Below are 14,993 nucleotides of genomic sequence, written 5' to 3' on the forward strand. Positions count from 1 at the left end.
GTTTTTGCTCTGACATGCACTGTCAACTGTGGGACCTTATATAGATAGGTGTGTTTCTTTCAAAATCACGTCCAATCAATTGAACAATCAAGATGCACTCCAAACAAGTTGTAGAAACATCTCAAGGGTGATCAATGGAAACAGGATGCACGTGAACTCAAATTTGAGTCTCATAGCAAAGGTTCTGAATACTTATGTAAATAAGCTATTTCAGTTTTTTTTAAATACATTTGCAAACATAAAAAATAAAATAAAAATCACTGTCATTATGGGGTATTGTGTGTAGATTAATGAGGAAAACATTTAATTGAATCCATTTTTAATAAGGATGTGACGTACCAAATTGTGGAAGAAGTCCAGGGGTCTGAATACTTTCCGAATGCACTGTATTCCAAGGGGGTTTCCACTAGTTACCACAACCACAAAGTCAAAATTGTCAATAATCATAAAGTTTTTTGCTTTTTGTTCTTAATGTAAGGTTAGGCATAATGTTAGCGGTGTGGATAAGGTTAGGATTAAAATAACATTTTAAGAAGGGACATAACTTGTGACACCCATTTGCCTGCAGATACAGAAAGTGAAAGTTGCCTCGTCTATTTTTCTTCAATTATTTTCACCAGTTTAAAAAAATATGGAATTTAAGTATCCGACTTTTTAACGAATTAACTAAATGTTAAATTGTGTGAACGTCGTTAATGAGCAAATTATCGGGCTATTGTTCTCGGTAGGAATAGTGCCTCCTTCAAGGGGCGGCAGGGTAGCCTAGTGGTTGGAGTTTTGGACTAGTAAATCCCCGAGCTGACAAGGTACAAATCTGTCGTTCTGCCCCTGAACAGGCAGTTAATCCATTGTTCCTAGGCCGTCATTGAAAATAAGAATTTGTTCTTGACTGACTTGCCTAGTTAAATAAAGGTGCTATTTGGACTTGCTAATTGGTTGTAGTTATGTGTTGGTTATACACACGGGAAAGCACGACATTTATTAAAAAATAAATCCATACTCAGCTTCAGTGAAACATGACCGTTTAAGCCATAAGTAAGTCGTTCCTGTCAGAGTTCCTAGTATCTACCAGCACATGAACGCGGCATAACGATGTTATTTTGTTTTATAAGTCGTGCCTTCCCAGAAACCAATGATTTAATTTACAGACTGAACAACAACCGTACTGTACACCGTCGCAGAGGTAAGCAGAACGACAGATTAGCGCTGCAAAATGTTAGCTTTTTTCTATATGCTATATAGGTATTGATTTGCAAGTTGACTGGTTGTAATGTAAGCTGGTGAAACACCAGCCATCACAAGTCGACTGTTGAATTAACTTTATTTGAACGTACTTTACCTGTTGTCTGCTGGTTTTGTCCTCATGTAAGTGGTCATCTGAAACAATATCCACAAGGATGTTTTATTAGCTCGATTTAAGCATGCTGGTCTGTAGGCCTATTTGGTTGGTTTTTCTGTTTTTATTTTCAACACTGGTGCAATTAGTAGTCATTGGCTTGCGAAAGATTCACCCCCTTGGCATTTTTCCAATTTTTATTACAACCTCATTTGATTTACTCAACTTGTCTATTATCACTTTGAAGATGCAATATATGTTTTATTGTGAAACAAACAAGAAATAAGACAAATAAACAGAACTTGAGCATGCATAACTATTCACCCCCCACCCCCCAAAGTCAATACTTTGTAGAGCCAACTTTTGCAGCAATTACAGCTGCAAGTCTCTTGGTGTATGTCTCTATTAACTTGGCAATCTAGCCACTGGGATTGTTGCCCATTCAAGGCAAAACGGCTCCAGCTCATTCAAGTTGGATGGGTTCTGCTAGTGTACAGCAATATTTAAGTCATACCACAGATTCTCAGTTGGATTAAGGTCTGGGCTTTGACAAGGCCATTCCAAGACATGTAAATGTTTCCCCTTAAACTACTTGAGTGTTGCTTTAGCAGTATGCTTAGGGTGATTGTCCTGCTGGAAGGTGAACCTCAATCCCAGTCTCAAATCTCTGGAAGACTGAAACAGGTTTCCCTCAAGAATTTCCCTGTATTTTGTGCCATCCATCATTCCTTCAATTCTGACCAGCTTCCCAGTCCCTGCCGATGAAAAACATCCTCACAGCATGATGCTGCCACCACCATGGGATTCTCGGGGTGATGAGAGGTTTTGGGTTTGCGCCATACATAGCGTTTTCCTTGATGGCCAAAAAGCTAAATTTTAGTCCCATCTGACCAGAGTACCTACTTCGATATGTTTGGGGAGTCTCCCACATGCCTTTTAGCGAACCCCAAACGTGTTTGCTTATGTTTTTCTTTAAGCAATGTCTTTTTTCTGGCCACTCTTCCGTAAACCACAGCTCTGTGGAGTGTACGGCTTAAAGTGGTCCCATGGACAGATACTCCAATTTCCACTGTGGAGCTTAACAGCTCCTTCAGGGTTATCTTTGGTCTCTTTGTTGCCTCTCTGATTAATGCCCTCTTTGCCTGGTCTGTGAGTTTTGGTGGGCGGCCCTCTCTTGGCAGGTGTGTTGTGGTGCCATATTCTTTCCATTAAATATTTTTTGATTTAACGGTGCTCCGTGGGATGTTCAAAGTTTCGGATATTTTTTTATAACCCAACCCTGATCTGTACTTCTCCACAACTTTGTCCCTGACCTGTTTGGAGAGCTCCTTAGTCTTCATGGTGCTGCTTGCTTCATGGTGCGGTGCCCCTTGCTTAGTGGTGTTGCAGACTCTGGGGCCTTTCAGAACAGGTGATGAGGTATGCTATCTTCGAGTGGTCGAAGGGGAAGGAGGAGGCCTGCAGCTCGATGATAAGAGAACACTGTGCGAGAAATACCCGACAGGTTCCAGACTCTCCAACGAAGCATTCCAGGGGAGGTAAGTTGGGTTCTTGGGAAACCGGAGTGGCCAGGGAGGCCGCGTTGCTAACAGCCGGGTTACTGAGGGGCTGGGAGGTTACAGTTGTGGTAGTCTGCCTGACAGACAAGCTGTGGAATTGCTCCAGCAATGTGTTCAACGCACCATCATGGCATTCGGCTAAGGTATGGAACCCACAAAGAAACTCCATGTACCTTCCAATGGTGGCTCCTTGGGAGGAGACTGTGTTACGGCGCTGGTCTGAGTCTGCAGGGTCCATCATGGCCAGTTTGTACTGTCAAGACTCAGGAGATGACCCAGATGCAGACAGTTTCGAAGTAACAACAGTTTATTTCAAAAGCAAGAGGGTAGGCCAATGACAGGTCAAGGGCAGGCAAAGGTCAGTAATCCAGGGTGGTGTGACAAAGTACAGAATGGCAGGTAGGCTCAGAGTCAGGAATACTAGAAAACGGGAACTAGAGAAAGACGGGAGCATGGGTAAAATGCTGGTAGGCTTGACGAAACAAAACAACAGACAAACAGAGAACACCGGTATAAATACACTTGGATAATGGGGAAGATGGCTGACACCTGGAGGGGGGTGGAGACAAGCACCAAGACAGGTGAAACAGATCAGGGTGTGACACCTCCTACTGCCAAAAGGACTAAGAGCATGTACAACGGGTAGAGTAATAGCATTCAAATTCAAGCTTGTAGGAGACTATTGCCTCTTTTTTAGGGCGACTTTGGTCAGACTAATAATCAATTTGATTAGCGATCTGATATTTGGACAATTCATGGAGCAATTTTTTGTCCGTTTCTTGTAAACTAGAAAATGTGATATAGGCTTGTCTCGTGTTGAAAGAAACCAAGTAACAATTTAAAATATGTACCTTTTTTATGAAATAATTATTTTGTGTCACTGTAAACCCAATCTGTTATGATAAGCTTTTATTCACTCCATATCACCAGCTCCTGTGGTGCCTTTATCACTTTAAGTTTAATTGCACAAAAAAAGTTGAGGGACTTTTATGACACAAACAATCAAAAGTTCTTATGTGTGTCCTTGCCAGTGTTTCTATAGGTCAGCATCATGACAGGCCAGACAGTATCCATGAAGGAACCAGTATGTCTGATAGAGAACGACAGTGATGGGAAGCTGCGTGTGGTCCGCAGTGCACTGGGCATCCTGGACCAGATTGACCAGCATGTGGTAGTGGTGTCGGTGGTCGGTCTGTACCGCACCGGCAAGTCCTACCTCATGAACAAGCTGGCTGGCGAGAAAAAAGGTGAGTACATCCACTAAAGCATTTTTGAATCTATGGTCCGACCAGTCCAAACTAAAATATAAACACAATATGTAAAGTGTTGGTCCCATATTTCATGAGCTTAAATAAAAGATCCCTGAAAATTTCCATATACACAAAAAGCTTATTTCTCTGAAATATTGTGCTTGAATTTGCTTGACAGGTGTGGCATATCAAGAAGCTGATTAAACTGCATGTACAGTTGAAGTCTGAAGTTTACATACACCTAAGCCAAGTACATTTAAACTCAGTTTTTCACAATTCCTGACATTTAATCCTAGTAAAAATTCCCTGTATTGGGTCAGTTAGGATTACCACTTTATTTTAAGAATGTGAATTGTCAGAATAATAGTAGAGAGAATGATTTATTTCAGCTTTTATTTCTTTCATCACATACCCAGTGGGTCAGAAGTGTACATACACTCAATTAGTATTTGTTAGCATTGCCTTTAAATTGTTTCACTTGGGTCAAACGTTTTGGGTAGCCTTCCACAAGCTTCCCACAATAAGTTGGGTGAATTTTGGCCCATTCCTCCTGACAGAGCTGGCGTAACTGAGTCAGGTTTGTAGACCTCCTTGTTCACACGCGCTTTTTCAGTTCTGCCCAAAATTTTCTATGGGATTGACGTCAGGGCTTTGTGATGGCCACTCCAATCCCTTGACTTTGTTGTCCTTCTGTAGCTCAGTTGGTAGAGCATGGCGCTTGTAACGCCAGGGTAGTGGGTTCGATCCCCGGGACCACCCATACGTAGAATGTATGCACACATAACTGTAAGTCGCTTTGGATAAAAGCGTCTGCTAAATGGCATATTATTGTCCTTAAGTCGTTTTGCCACAAATTTGGAAGTATGCTTGGGGTCATTGTCCATTTGGAAGACTCATTTGCGTCCAAGCTTTAACTTTCTGACTGATGTCTTGAGATGTTGCTGCAATATATCCACGTAATATTCCCTCCTCATGGTGCCATCTATTTTGTGAAGTGCACCAGTCCGGCCTGCATCAAAGCGCCCGCACAACATGATGCTGCCACCACCGTGCTTTACGGTTGGGATGGTATTCTTCGGCTGCAAGCCTCCCCTTTTTCCTCCAAACATCACAATGGTCATTATGGCCAAACAGTTCTATTTTTGTTTCATCAGACCAGAGGACATTTCTCCAAAAAGTATGATCTTTGTCCCCATGTGCAGTTGCAAACCGTAGTCTGGCTTTTTGATGGCGGTTTTGGAGCAGTGGCTTCTTCTTTGCTGAGCTGGCTTTCAAGTTATGTCAATATAGGACTCATTTTACTGTGGATATGGATACTTTTGTACCTGTTTCCTCCAGCAGCTTCACAAGGTCCTTTGCTGTTGTTCTGAGATTGATTTGCACTTTTCGCACAAAAGTACGTTCATCTCTAGGAGACAGAACAGTCTCCTTCCTGAGCGGTATGACGGCTGCGTGGTCCCATGGTGTTTATACTTGCGTACTATTGTCTGTACAGATGAACGTGGTACCTTCAGGCGTTTGGAAATTGCTCTCAAGTATGAACCAGACATGTGGAGGTCTAAAAAAAATTCTGAGGTCTTGGCTAATTTCTTTTGATTTTCCCATGATGTCAAGCAAAGAGGCACTGAGTTTAAATACATCCACAGGTACACCTTCAGTTGACTCAGATGATGTCAATTAGCCTATCAGAAGCTTCTAAATGCATGACATAATTTTCTGGAATTTTCGAAGCTTTTTAAAGGCACAGTCAACTTAGTGTATGTAAACTTCTGACCCACTGGAATTGTGATACAGTGAAATAATCTGTCAACAATTGTAGGAAAAATTACGTGTGTCATGCACAAAGTAGATGTTCTAACCAACTTAACAAAATTATAGTTTGTTAACAAGAAATTTGTGGAGTGGTTGAAAAACCAGTTTTAATGACTCCAACCTAAGTGTATGTAAACTTCCGACTTCAACTGTACCTTGTGCTTGGGACAATAAAAGGCCACTTTAAAATGTGCAGTTAGTATACAACACAATGCCACAGATGTCTTGAGGGACTGTGCAATATGCATGCTGACTTCGGGAATGTCCACCCGAGCTGTTGCCAGAGAATTGAATGTTCACTTCTCTACCATAAGCCGCCTCCAACATAATTTTGGCAGTACGTCCAACCGACCTCACAACAAAGACCACACGTAACCAATCCAGGCCAGGACCTATATAACCGGCTTCTTCACCTGCGGGATCATCTGAGACCAGCCACCGGGACAGCAGGTGAAACTATGGGTTTGCTCAACCGAAGAATTTCTGCACAAACTGTCAGAAACCATCTCAAGGAAGCTCATCTGCGTGCTCATCGTCCTCACCATGGTCTTGACCTGACTGCAGTTTGGCGTCTTAACAGTCTTCAGTGGGCAAATTCTCACCTTCGTTGGGGTCATGGTATGGGCAGACATAAGCTACTGACAACGAACACAATTGCATTTTATCTATGGCAATTTTAATGCACAGTGATACTGTGACGGGATCCTAAGGTCCATTGTCAGGCCATTCATCCGCCGCCATCGCCTCATGTTTCAGCATGATAATGCACGGCCCCATGTCGCAAGGATCTGTACACAATTCCTGAAAGCTGAAAATGTCCCAGTTCTTTCATGGCCTGCATAGTCACCAGACTTGTCACTCATTGGGCATTTTTGGGATTCTCTGGATCAACGTGTACTACAGCGTGTTCCAGTTTCCACCAATATCCAGCGACTTTGCACAGCCATTGAATAGGAGTGGGACAACATTCCACAGGCCACAGGCCACAGTCAACAGCCTGATCAACTCTGTGTGAAGGAGATGTGTTGCGCTGCAGATACTGACTGGTTTTCTGATCTACGCCCCTACTTTTTTTAAAGCTATCGGTGACTAACATATACATATGAAATCCATAGATTAGGGCGTCATTTATTTCAATTTTCTGATTTCCAGCTTTGGACGGTAACTCAGTAAAATCTTTGAAATTGTTTCATGTATTTTTGTTCAATGTACATAACAATATGCATGACCTCAACACTGTTATATGGATAAGGAATGATTATGTATAAGATAATTATTTGTCATAAAGATATGGTAATAGAAATGTGAATCAGAAAGTATTATCTTATGTACTGCATTTGTCATTCAGAGTTAGAGACAGATTTGTCCTGTTCTGACCACATTATGCTATTTTTATTTCTCTCCAAAATTGGAAATTCGACACTGTTATTGCATTGTGGAAACTACAGTTTCTCTTTGTTTTACAGCATAACATACAACCAGACAGCAGGGCAAACATCAAAAATACATTTTGTTCCGACCACATTTGTTCTGGGTGGTTTGTGTAGATCAGGGTGCCGTTTTGCACTGGTTGCTAGTTTCACTTTCAGTCTGTCACTATGGTATGCAGTATAACTAGACAAACAGGTTCATCTGAAAACCAGCAGCCTTGAGTTAACACTTTACATCCTGCTGCCTCTTTACAGATTCCATCCTAAGAACCGTTTTTATCCTCTGTCCTCAAGGTTTTGCCCTGGGAGCCACCATCCAGTCCAAAACTAAGGGCATCTGGATGTGGTGTGTGCCTCACCCTGAAAAAAGAGACCACACCCTGGTGCTGCTGGATACAGAGGGGCTGGGGGACGTGGAGAAGGTGGGAGGTCAAAGTTCACTCTGGCAAAAACCTTTTATGGCTCAGATTGTTTAGATGACAGAATATAACATTGCTATGGGTAAAATCCCATGTTATCTCAATGAACTGTGTCTAGTACTGATAGCTGATGTCATCATCTGTATATAATGTCTGACTTATAAATGTATGATGTATACCAATTGATTCTAAAGAGTACAACAAATAAATAATGACCCATGAGCTTAGTTCAACTGTCATACCCCATCAGAACCCAAAATATAAACTTGTTTAACTCCAATGTTTGTAAATGTAATTAAACTCTGTATAACATCATGGTTAACTACAATTATGATGTCACGGATGGTGAGTCATTGCACCCATAGCTCTATGAATTTGAGTGGTTACATTTCTCCAGGCCCATCCCTAATTTATTTATATTTTTTTACCAAAACAGAGTTAGGGTGCAGCTTTGTTATTGTTTCAATTAAGGATTCCAGCTTTGACCTTTATTTAGGGAGGGAGCCCATAAAACGGCATATGGAGTAGACATTTAGTTACTGACTTAATTTCACTCTAGTATGAACAGAGTACCAATGTGTTCCTTCTGTTGTGTCTGCAGGGTGATGAGAAGAATGACAACTGGATCTTTTCCCTGGCTGTCCTACTCAGCAGTACTCTGGTGTACAACAGCATGGGAACCATCGACAACAATGCCCTAGAGAAACTACAGTATCCTTCAGCAGGCCTATAATGAAATATAGATTGATGTCGTCTACTTTGGTTAGAGGAAATGTACAAACACAATCAGAGTAAGAATCAATCCTTTCTTACTCTTTGAACCAACCAGCAGTTTACTGTGTAGTGTTGTCTATCTGGGTTCATTTCGTCCTCAACCTCTCCCCACCCCTACAGCTATGTGACAGAACTGACAGAGCACATCAAGGTGAAGTCCAACCAGCGAGACGGGGAGGAATCTTCAGAGTACCTGCGTTACTTTCCTTCCTTTGTGTGGACAGTCAGAGATTTCACCCTGACCCTGGAGGTTGATGGGAGACCCATCACAGCCGATGAGTACCTGGAGAACGCTCTTAAACTGAGAACAGGTGAAGAGAACACCAGCTAGCACAGCTAACTTTATCTCTGAATATAAACTATGGTTAGATTGAATTTACCAAAGTTAACAATACTTTTACAAATGACACGTTGGACATAAAAATATGAAATGCTTTTCTTCCACAAAAAATGTCACGGTTAAACATTTAATTAGTTAATTAATGATTGATGTACTTTTCCTTTAATTTACAAAGGTCATAGTAAGAAAGATCAGGCATACAATCTGCCTCGTAGCTGCCTGCGGAACTATTTCTCTCCTCGCTGGTGCTTTGTGTTTGAGAGGCCAGCCAGCGGAGACAAAATGAGACGTATGGAGGAGCTGACCGACGCTGACCTGGAGCCTGCCTTTGTGGAGCAAGCCAAGGAGTTCTGTGACCACGTCTTCAATGAGGCCAAGACCAAGACCCTGAAACAGGGCCTGAAAGTTACCGGCAGACGTGAGTATTACAACCCTGATATTGAGGATGGAAAGCGGTTATGAAAGTGGGTCATGATGTTTGATAATACAACTAAACTACTGCTGCTACAATTACCACTTCCTCTATTATTATAATTACGATTACTACAAGTACCATGACCAGTACAACTAACAACACCATTAGTACTTAAATTACTACTAATTCTACTACTTACTTTACTTCTATACAAGCACCACTGACCACCACAGTACTACCACCATCACTACCACATCTACCAGATATGCTGATTTCCTGCCCTCTCCTGCAGTGCTGGGGAACCTGGCAGAGACATATGTGTCTGCCATCCGGAGCGGGCAGATCCCCTGCCTGGACAATGCTGTGTTGGCGCTGGCCCAAATTGAGAACTCCGGTGCCATCGAGAGGGCCAGGGCCCACTACCAGAAGGGCATGGCTGACTGGGTGGCCTACCCCACAGAGACTCAAGAGGAGCTGTCTGAAGTGCATGCTGTCATGGAGAAGGAGGCTGTGGCTATATTCATCAACAACTCCTTCAAAGACGAGGACCAGAAGTACCAGTTGGAGCTCATGGTATGAGAATGTAGATTCTATATTCAATGAGTCAATATTCAATTCAGTGATGTATGGATTTTCAAGATGAGGATAATCTGTCATTTGGGTGAGCTACCCCTTTATGCTACACTTACATGTACATTTTAGTCCTTTAGCAGACACAACTTATCCAGAACGACTTACAGCAGCAATTAGGGTTAAGTGCCTTACTCAAGGGCACATTGACAGATTATTCCCAATTTTTTACCTCAACTGAACCAAAACATTCTGGTTTGTTCTGGTACATTCTGAACCAACCTCTTTCTATAGAAAGTGGTTCAAGAGGAGTATGAGAAGATCTGTGAGAGGAACTACAAGGAGTCCCAGAAGGCATGCGAGTCCAAAATCCAATGCATCTTTGCCCCCCTGGAGGAGAAAATAAGGGATGGCTCCTACATGACCCCTGGAGGATACAAAGAGTACTGCAACGACCTGAAACTGGCCACCAGCGAATACAGATCTGAGGGAGGAAGGGGAGTGAAGGTATGTTGGGGAGGTGGTGCTATTTTAGGATATTATGTAATTATCATGTTTTGTGGATGCTGGTCAAAAGAGTTATGAATGCACTGATGTGATGTTGGAAGTTAAATATAATGTGTGGTGGTTCCAGGCTGAAGAGGTACTGAAGGAGTACTTGGGAAGGAAGGCCAGCATTGGTGAGGCCATCCTGTCAGCAGACCACTCCCTCACTGAAGCTGAGCAGAGAGCCGAAGGTGATATAGTTCATCATGAATATGCACTCCATGACCTGGCAACAACATTCTAATGACTTTCAAATGGAGGCTTACCTCTCGTTCTGTTTGATATTTATCTCACTCTCTCACACATACTCTGTCCATCTTTCTCTGCAGCGGAGCAAGCAAAAAGGGAGGCATCTGAGCGGGAGAATCGAGCCATGGAGGAGCAGCTGGTTGTCCAGGAGAGGTTGAGAGCGGACCAGCAAAGGACGTATGACGAGAATGTGAATCAGCTGATGGAGAGGATGGAGAGAGACAGCAGAAATGCCGTAGCAGAGCACGATAGAGTTCTGCAGGCCAGACTCAAGGTAGGAATAAAAAAAACACAAACATTGAGAAGTACACTTTGAAACTACAGTAACTCTAGCGGTAAGATTAACTGTGTGTATGTATTTTGTTTTAATGACACAGTCCGTGATGTGTAAAAACAAACCTTGTAATTTCAGGAGCAGAATGACCTTCTCCGGCAAGGGTTTGATGACAGAGCACACCAAATGCAAAGAGAGATAGATGCCCTTAAGGGTGCGAAGGCACAAGAGGAAGAGAAAAAACCCTCATTTATGAGCACAGCTCTGGATACTGTTGGGACTGCAGCTGCCTTGTTCCTACCAGGAATACTTCCAAAAGTAGGAGGAATGGTTGTAAAATGGCTGTCTAAGTTGTTCTGATGTAGGTTCCCGAGGAGGATGACAAGCTATTATTTTTATAGACGTGGATTGATTGAATCTGTATTTATTGATAGTTGATTCATGGATTTAGGTTAAGCACTCAGTTAAGGTTTTAGTTTATTTTTTTAATACATATTTTGAATGCCTAATTATGATAAACTAATGTTTTTAGAAAACACACTTAAATGGTTTTGCACGGGTGTTTTTTAAATGTTACTATTACCAAATAGGCCTAATTTTTAACACTGATGATGTTTATATGCACACCAATATCCCGTTATTATTCGGGATACTCAATTATTCTATTCTTGAGTTGACTCATATAAACGTCATATCCCATTTACAATAACCCGGAAAATCTTGACGTATACTGCGTCGTAACTGTTGCTCATTTAATGATTAAAGGTTTTTAATTGCGTGATGAACTGAATCAAGTAATTATTAACTCATTAACCTGGGGCACCATGGGAAAATTAGTTTTATTAAGTTTCTATTTCCCAAATTAACTCTAAGAATATCAGAATATCGATTTTACAACAGCCGCTAATTAATCGGTTACCTCTACAGTCTCGTTCTGAACGTTGCATAATCCGGGAATCTGCACGGACCCGGGTCTCACCAATGAGTTCGTACCACACCAATCTTAGTTTAGTATTTATTTACTAGAAAGCTAAAATGATGATAAAAGATATACATACACAAAAACACATTATAGGCTATTGATTAGAACTTAGTATAATGGGCCAACACACTATGGTGCATGTTACCCAAAATGGGGATTTAAAAGAGAGAAAAAGAGAAAGTACACGAGAGAAATATACATTTGGCTGCATTTGCCAGCTATGCTTATTCTAACCCGAGCCTTGCCCCAAACTGCCGCTCTTATGGGTCAGAATATAATGATGTAATTACGTGGGGAAAGTCTCTGTGGATTCACGGTCTCTGAGGACTGTTCAGGCTGCTCAATGACGCACTTCTCCGGCGCAACTCTTTGGTGTTCCTCACGATGTCAGTGTCCTTTTGGCTTAGGAGTCTGTTCCCTGGCCCTTGCTCTGGAAGGGCTCTTCTGAGGACAGACAGCTCTGTAGCTCAGAGCTCACAGTGTAGGAATGAAACAGTGTAGATACCACGATTCGATGGGGAGTGGAGGCTTGGTGGTTCGACTTGAATTCACCCACTTAGACACAGCTACTCATCCGTAGCTTGGGTAGAAAAATATTTATTTGTCTTCAAACTTGTGTTGCGTTTTGGGTTCGTTGACTTTTTAGACCTCGGCTGCAGCTTGGGTCACTTAGTCTTGTCAAGATGTTGGCCTGGGGGTAGGTTTATGACAGTCATAAATACCTCTTCCCCCCCTTTTTGCTTTCTCTACCCTACTGATGTTACATTTGCAAAACCCTTGGTTAACATAGAGATTCTGGGAACATCAGAAGGTGGGGGGAAATGAACTATATTCTGGTAATCTGACCAATTGAACATATGCGGTGGTACTTAATGAATATGATGTCAGTTCGGTTGTCATCTGAGACATTCTCATCAATGATAAGATGACATAAACTCTACATTTACATTTACATTTAAGTCATTTAGCAGACGCTCTTATCCAGAGCGACTTACAAATTGGTGCATTCACCTTATGACATCCAGACATCCTCTACACATCAGAGTTATCAGATTCACAGGGAATTGTTCAATTTAAATGTTTGAATAGGAAATTATTTGTGATTGGATGAAATGTGATTTTAGCTTCTAAAATGTGAGATTTGGGTTTTCATAAGGTTAGGGCTCTTCTCAATCAGTGACCGGCCCCTGCGAAGGGACATGGGCTGTCAAACACGCCCTCCTCTCCCTTCCTATATAAAGCCTTGACGACAATATAACCTCCTGTTCGGAGGATGTGAGGACGACGGTCCGATGTCAGAATGGTTCAGATAATAACTACAGAACGAAGCCAACATCAGTGTGAGCTTTGGTTGCGAATGGTATGAACTTTGAACTCTTATTCACTACAGAAGTGATACCGCCTAGCCGTTGAATTAGCAACAGCAGCTGCAAACGCAGGTTAGGAAGGAACAGACAGAGTATTCCGTCTACCACACAACGACGTTACTACAACGTATTCAATTTACTAGCAGAGACATTCTTCAAAGGACTCAGTTGGGCAACATGGCCTTCCATCTACCACCGACCTACCGAAGCGCAGCTCAGAGTAAATATTTATTGCATTTTCCTTTTCCAAATGGGCGGTAATTTAGAATGCATAAAATACTGTATTTATGATAGCACAGCTTCTCCCTGTGTCCCTCAGTCTTCTCACTCTTTCACTCAAACCCAGCCCTTTTTCTTTTGTGTAACCTGCTGTCATATCTGTTCCGCCCGCTAGGGGCGTTTTCCTTTATGACGTAATTTGTAATCATGTGTATGTGTAATTCTGTGTGATTAGTTAGGTATTTAGTAAATAAATCATTAAAACCAATTTTGTATTGCTGATTCAACTTGTTAGCCAGGGTTCGTGCAGATAACCAAGAATTTACAACTTTCAGATGAGACTGAATTAAGATGACGATTAATATTGACTGCTATTGATGTAAAATATTACTAGGTCTTTAAGAGTTTATTCAGAAGATAACAGCTCTATAAATATTATTTTGTGGTGCCCTGACTCTCTAGTTAATTACATTTACATGATTAGCTCAATCAGGTAATATTAATTACGGATACATTAATTTAAAGAATAGCATGTCATATCACTTAATCTGGCATGGCCAAAGACATGACAGTCTTATCTGTAAATTCTTCACTCACAGGTTTTATACCCTCAGGTCAGAAGCAGGCGTATCCGCCTTTAGGGCAATTCTCTGGACGAAGTTAAAAAGCAAGGTCTAGATTTTACTCGAATCCAATTTTAGACAACTAACTTGATTCCGTCTCTCACAGTTGAAGTGTACCTATGATAAAAAAATTACAGACCTCTACATGCTTTGTAAGTAGGAAAGCCTGCAAAATCGGCAGTGTGTCAAATACTTGTTCTCCCCACTGTATGTAAAAGGTCTTGGCTAAATTACTCTATCATGGCGTAGAATGTATGCACACATGACTGTAAGTCGCTTTGGATAAAAGCGTCTGCTAAATGGCATATATATATATATATGGCATTGTCTCTAATGTCATGTCTAGGGTCATCCTACTTGCAGGTGGGTAGTTAAGGCACTTGGAAAAACTTGGCCCCTGAAGGCCAAAGCTTACATTGGGCACATTACTGGATTGACCTAGCGAGTTCGGGAGAGGAGGCTGGGACTGGGCCCCCTAAGGGGCTTTCAGGATCTATTGCCAACTTTCCAAAAATCAGGATCGCTTCCTTCCCACGGGTGATCCTTGTATAAGACCTCATTAGGTCATCTTTGGTTAGAGTACACATTAACAGGTTATGGGTGAGATAGAAATCTGCGTTGTTTTCCTGGTAAGCTACAACTGGGGGCGTGGCAATCTTTACATGGGTACTATCACGCCAAAATCCTACATTGAGAACTGTTTTCAATCTATAGATATTCTGCAGTTCAACAACCGGCAGCGTCAGTAGAAATCCCACTTCATTACGATCAAGATCAACGTGTATTGGGATGGCCGACCCCAGACTATTGGCCAAATGTGACTGTAAT

At 41.8% G+C, this 14,993-nt stretch overlaps 1 protein-coding gene and 1 long non-coding RNA gene across 5 annotated transcripts in view; one reads left to right on the forward strand and one right to left on the reverse strand.

The window, feature by feature from the left end:
- Window positions 1-1,503, reverse strand: part of LOC124046577 — a 16,033-nt gene extending 14,530 nt beyond the window's left edge. For both annotated transcript variants that reach the window (XR_006841028.1, XR_006841031.1), the window contains exon 1: window positions 1,340-1,503. This is a non-coding gene — a long non-coding RNA (uncharacterized LOC124046577). The remainder of the gene's footprint in view (window positions 1-1,339) is intronic.
- On the forward strand, window positions 862-11,752 carry LOC124046535 (guanylate-binding protein 1-like). 3 transcript variants are annotated; one of them, XM_046366998.1, is made up of 11 exons: window positions 862-1,183; window positions 2,715-4,142; window positions 7,682-7,809; window positions 8,408-8,517; window positions 8,701-8,891; window positions 9,096-9,338; window positions 9,628-9,908; window positions 10,200-10,412; window positions 10,540-10,642; window positions 10,781-10,974; window positions 11,113-11,752. In XM_046366998.1, exons 2-11 carry the CDS (start codon window positions 3,947-3,949, stop codon window positions 11,332-11,334), a joined length of 1,881 nt encoding a protein of 626 aa, XP_046222954.1. In that variant the 5' UTR covers window positions 862-1,183; window positions 2,715-3,946; the 3' UTR covers window positions 11,335-11,752. The 3 variants fall into 3 exon arrangements, with proteins under 3 accessions (XP_046222954.1, XP_046222974.1, XP_046222965.1); XM_046367018.1 differs by having other exon boundaries at window positions 3,927-4,142; XM_046367009.1 differs by lacking the exon at window positions 862-1,183 and having other exon boundaries at window positions 2,628-2,874; window positions 3,927-4,142.
- The last annotated feature ends 3,241 nt before the right edge of the window (window positions 11,753-14,993 follow it).

This window comes from Oncorhynchus gorbuscha, linkage group LG01 (genome assembly GCF_021184085.1).
Source record: "Oncorhynchus gorbuscha isolate QuinsamMale2020 ecotype Even-year linkage group LG01, OgorEven_v1.0, whole genome shotgun sequence".
Taxonomy (NCBI): domain Eukaryota; kingdom Metazoa; phylum Chordata; class Actinopteri; order Salmoniformes; family Salmonidae; genus Oncorhynchus; species Oncorhynchus gorbuscha.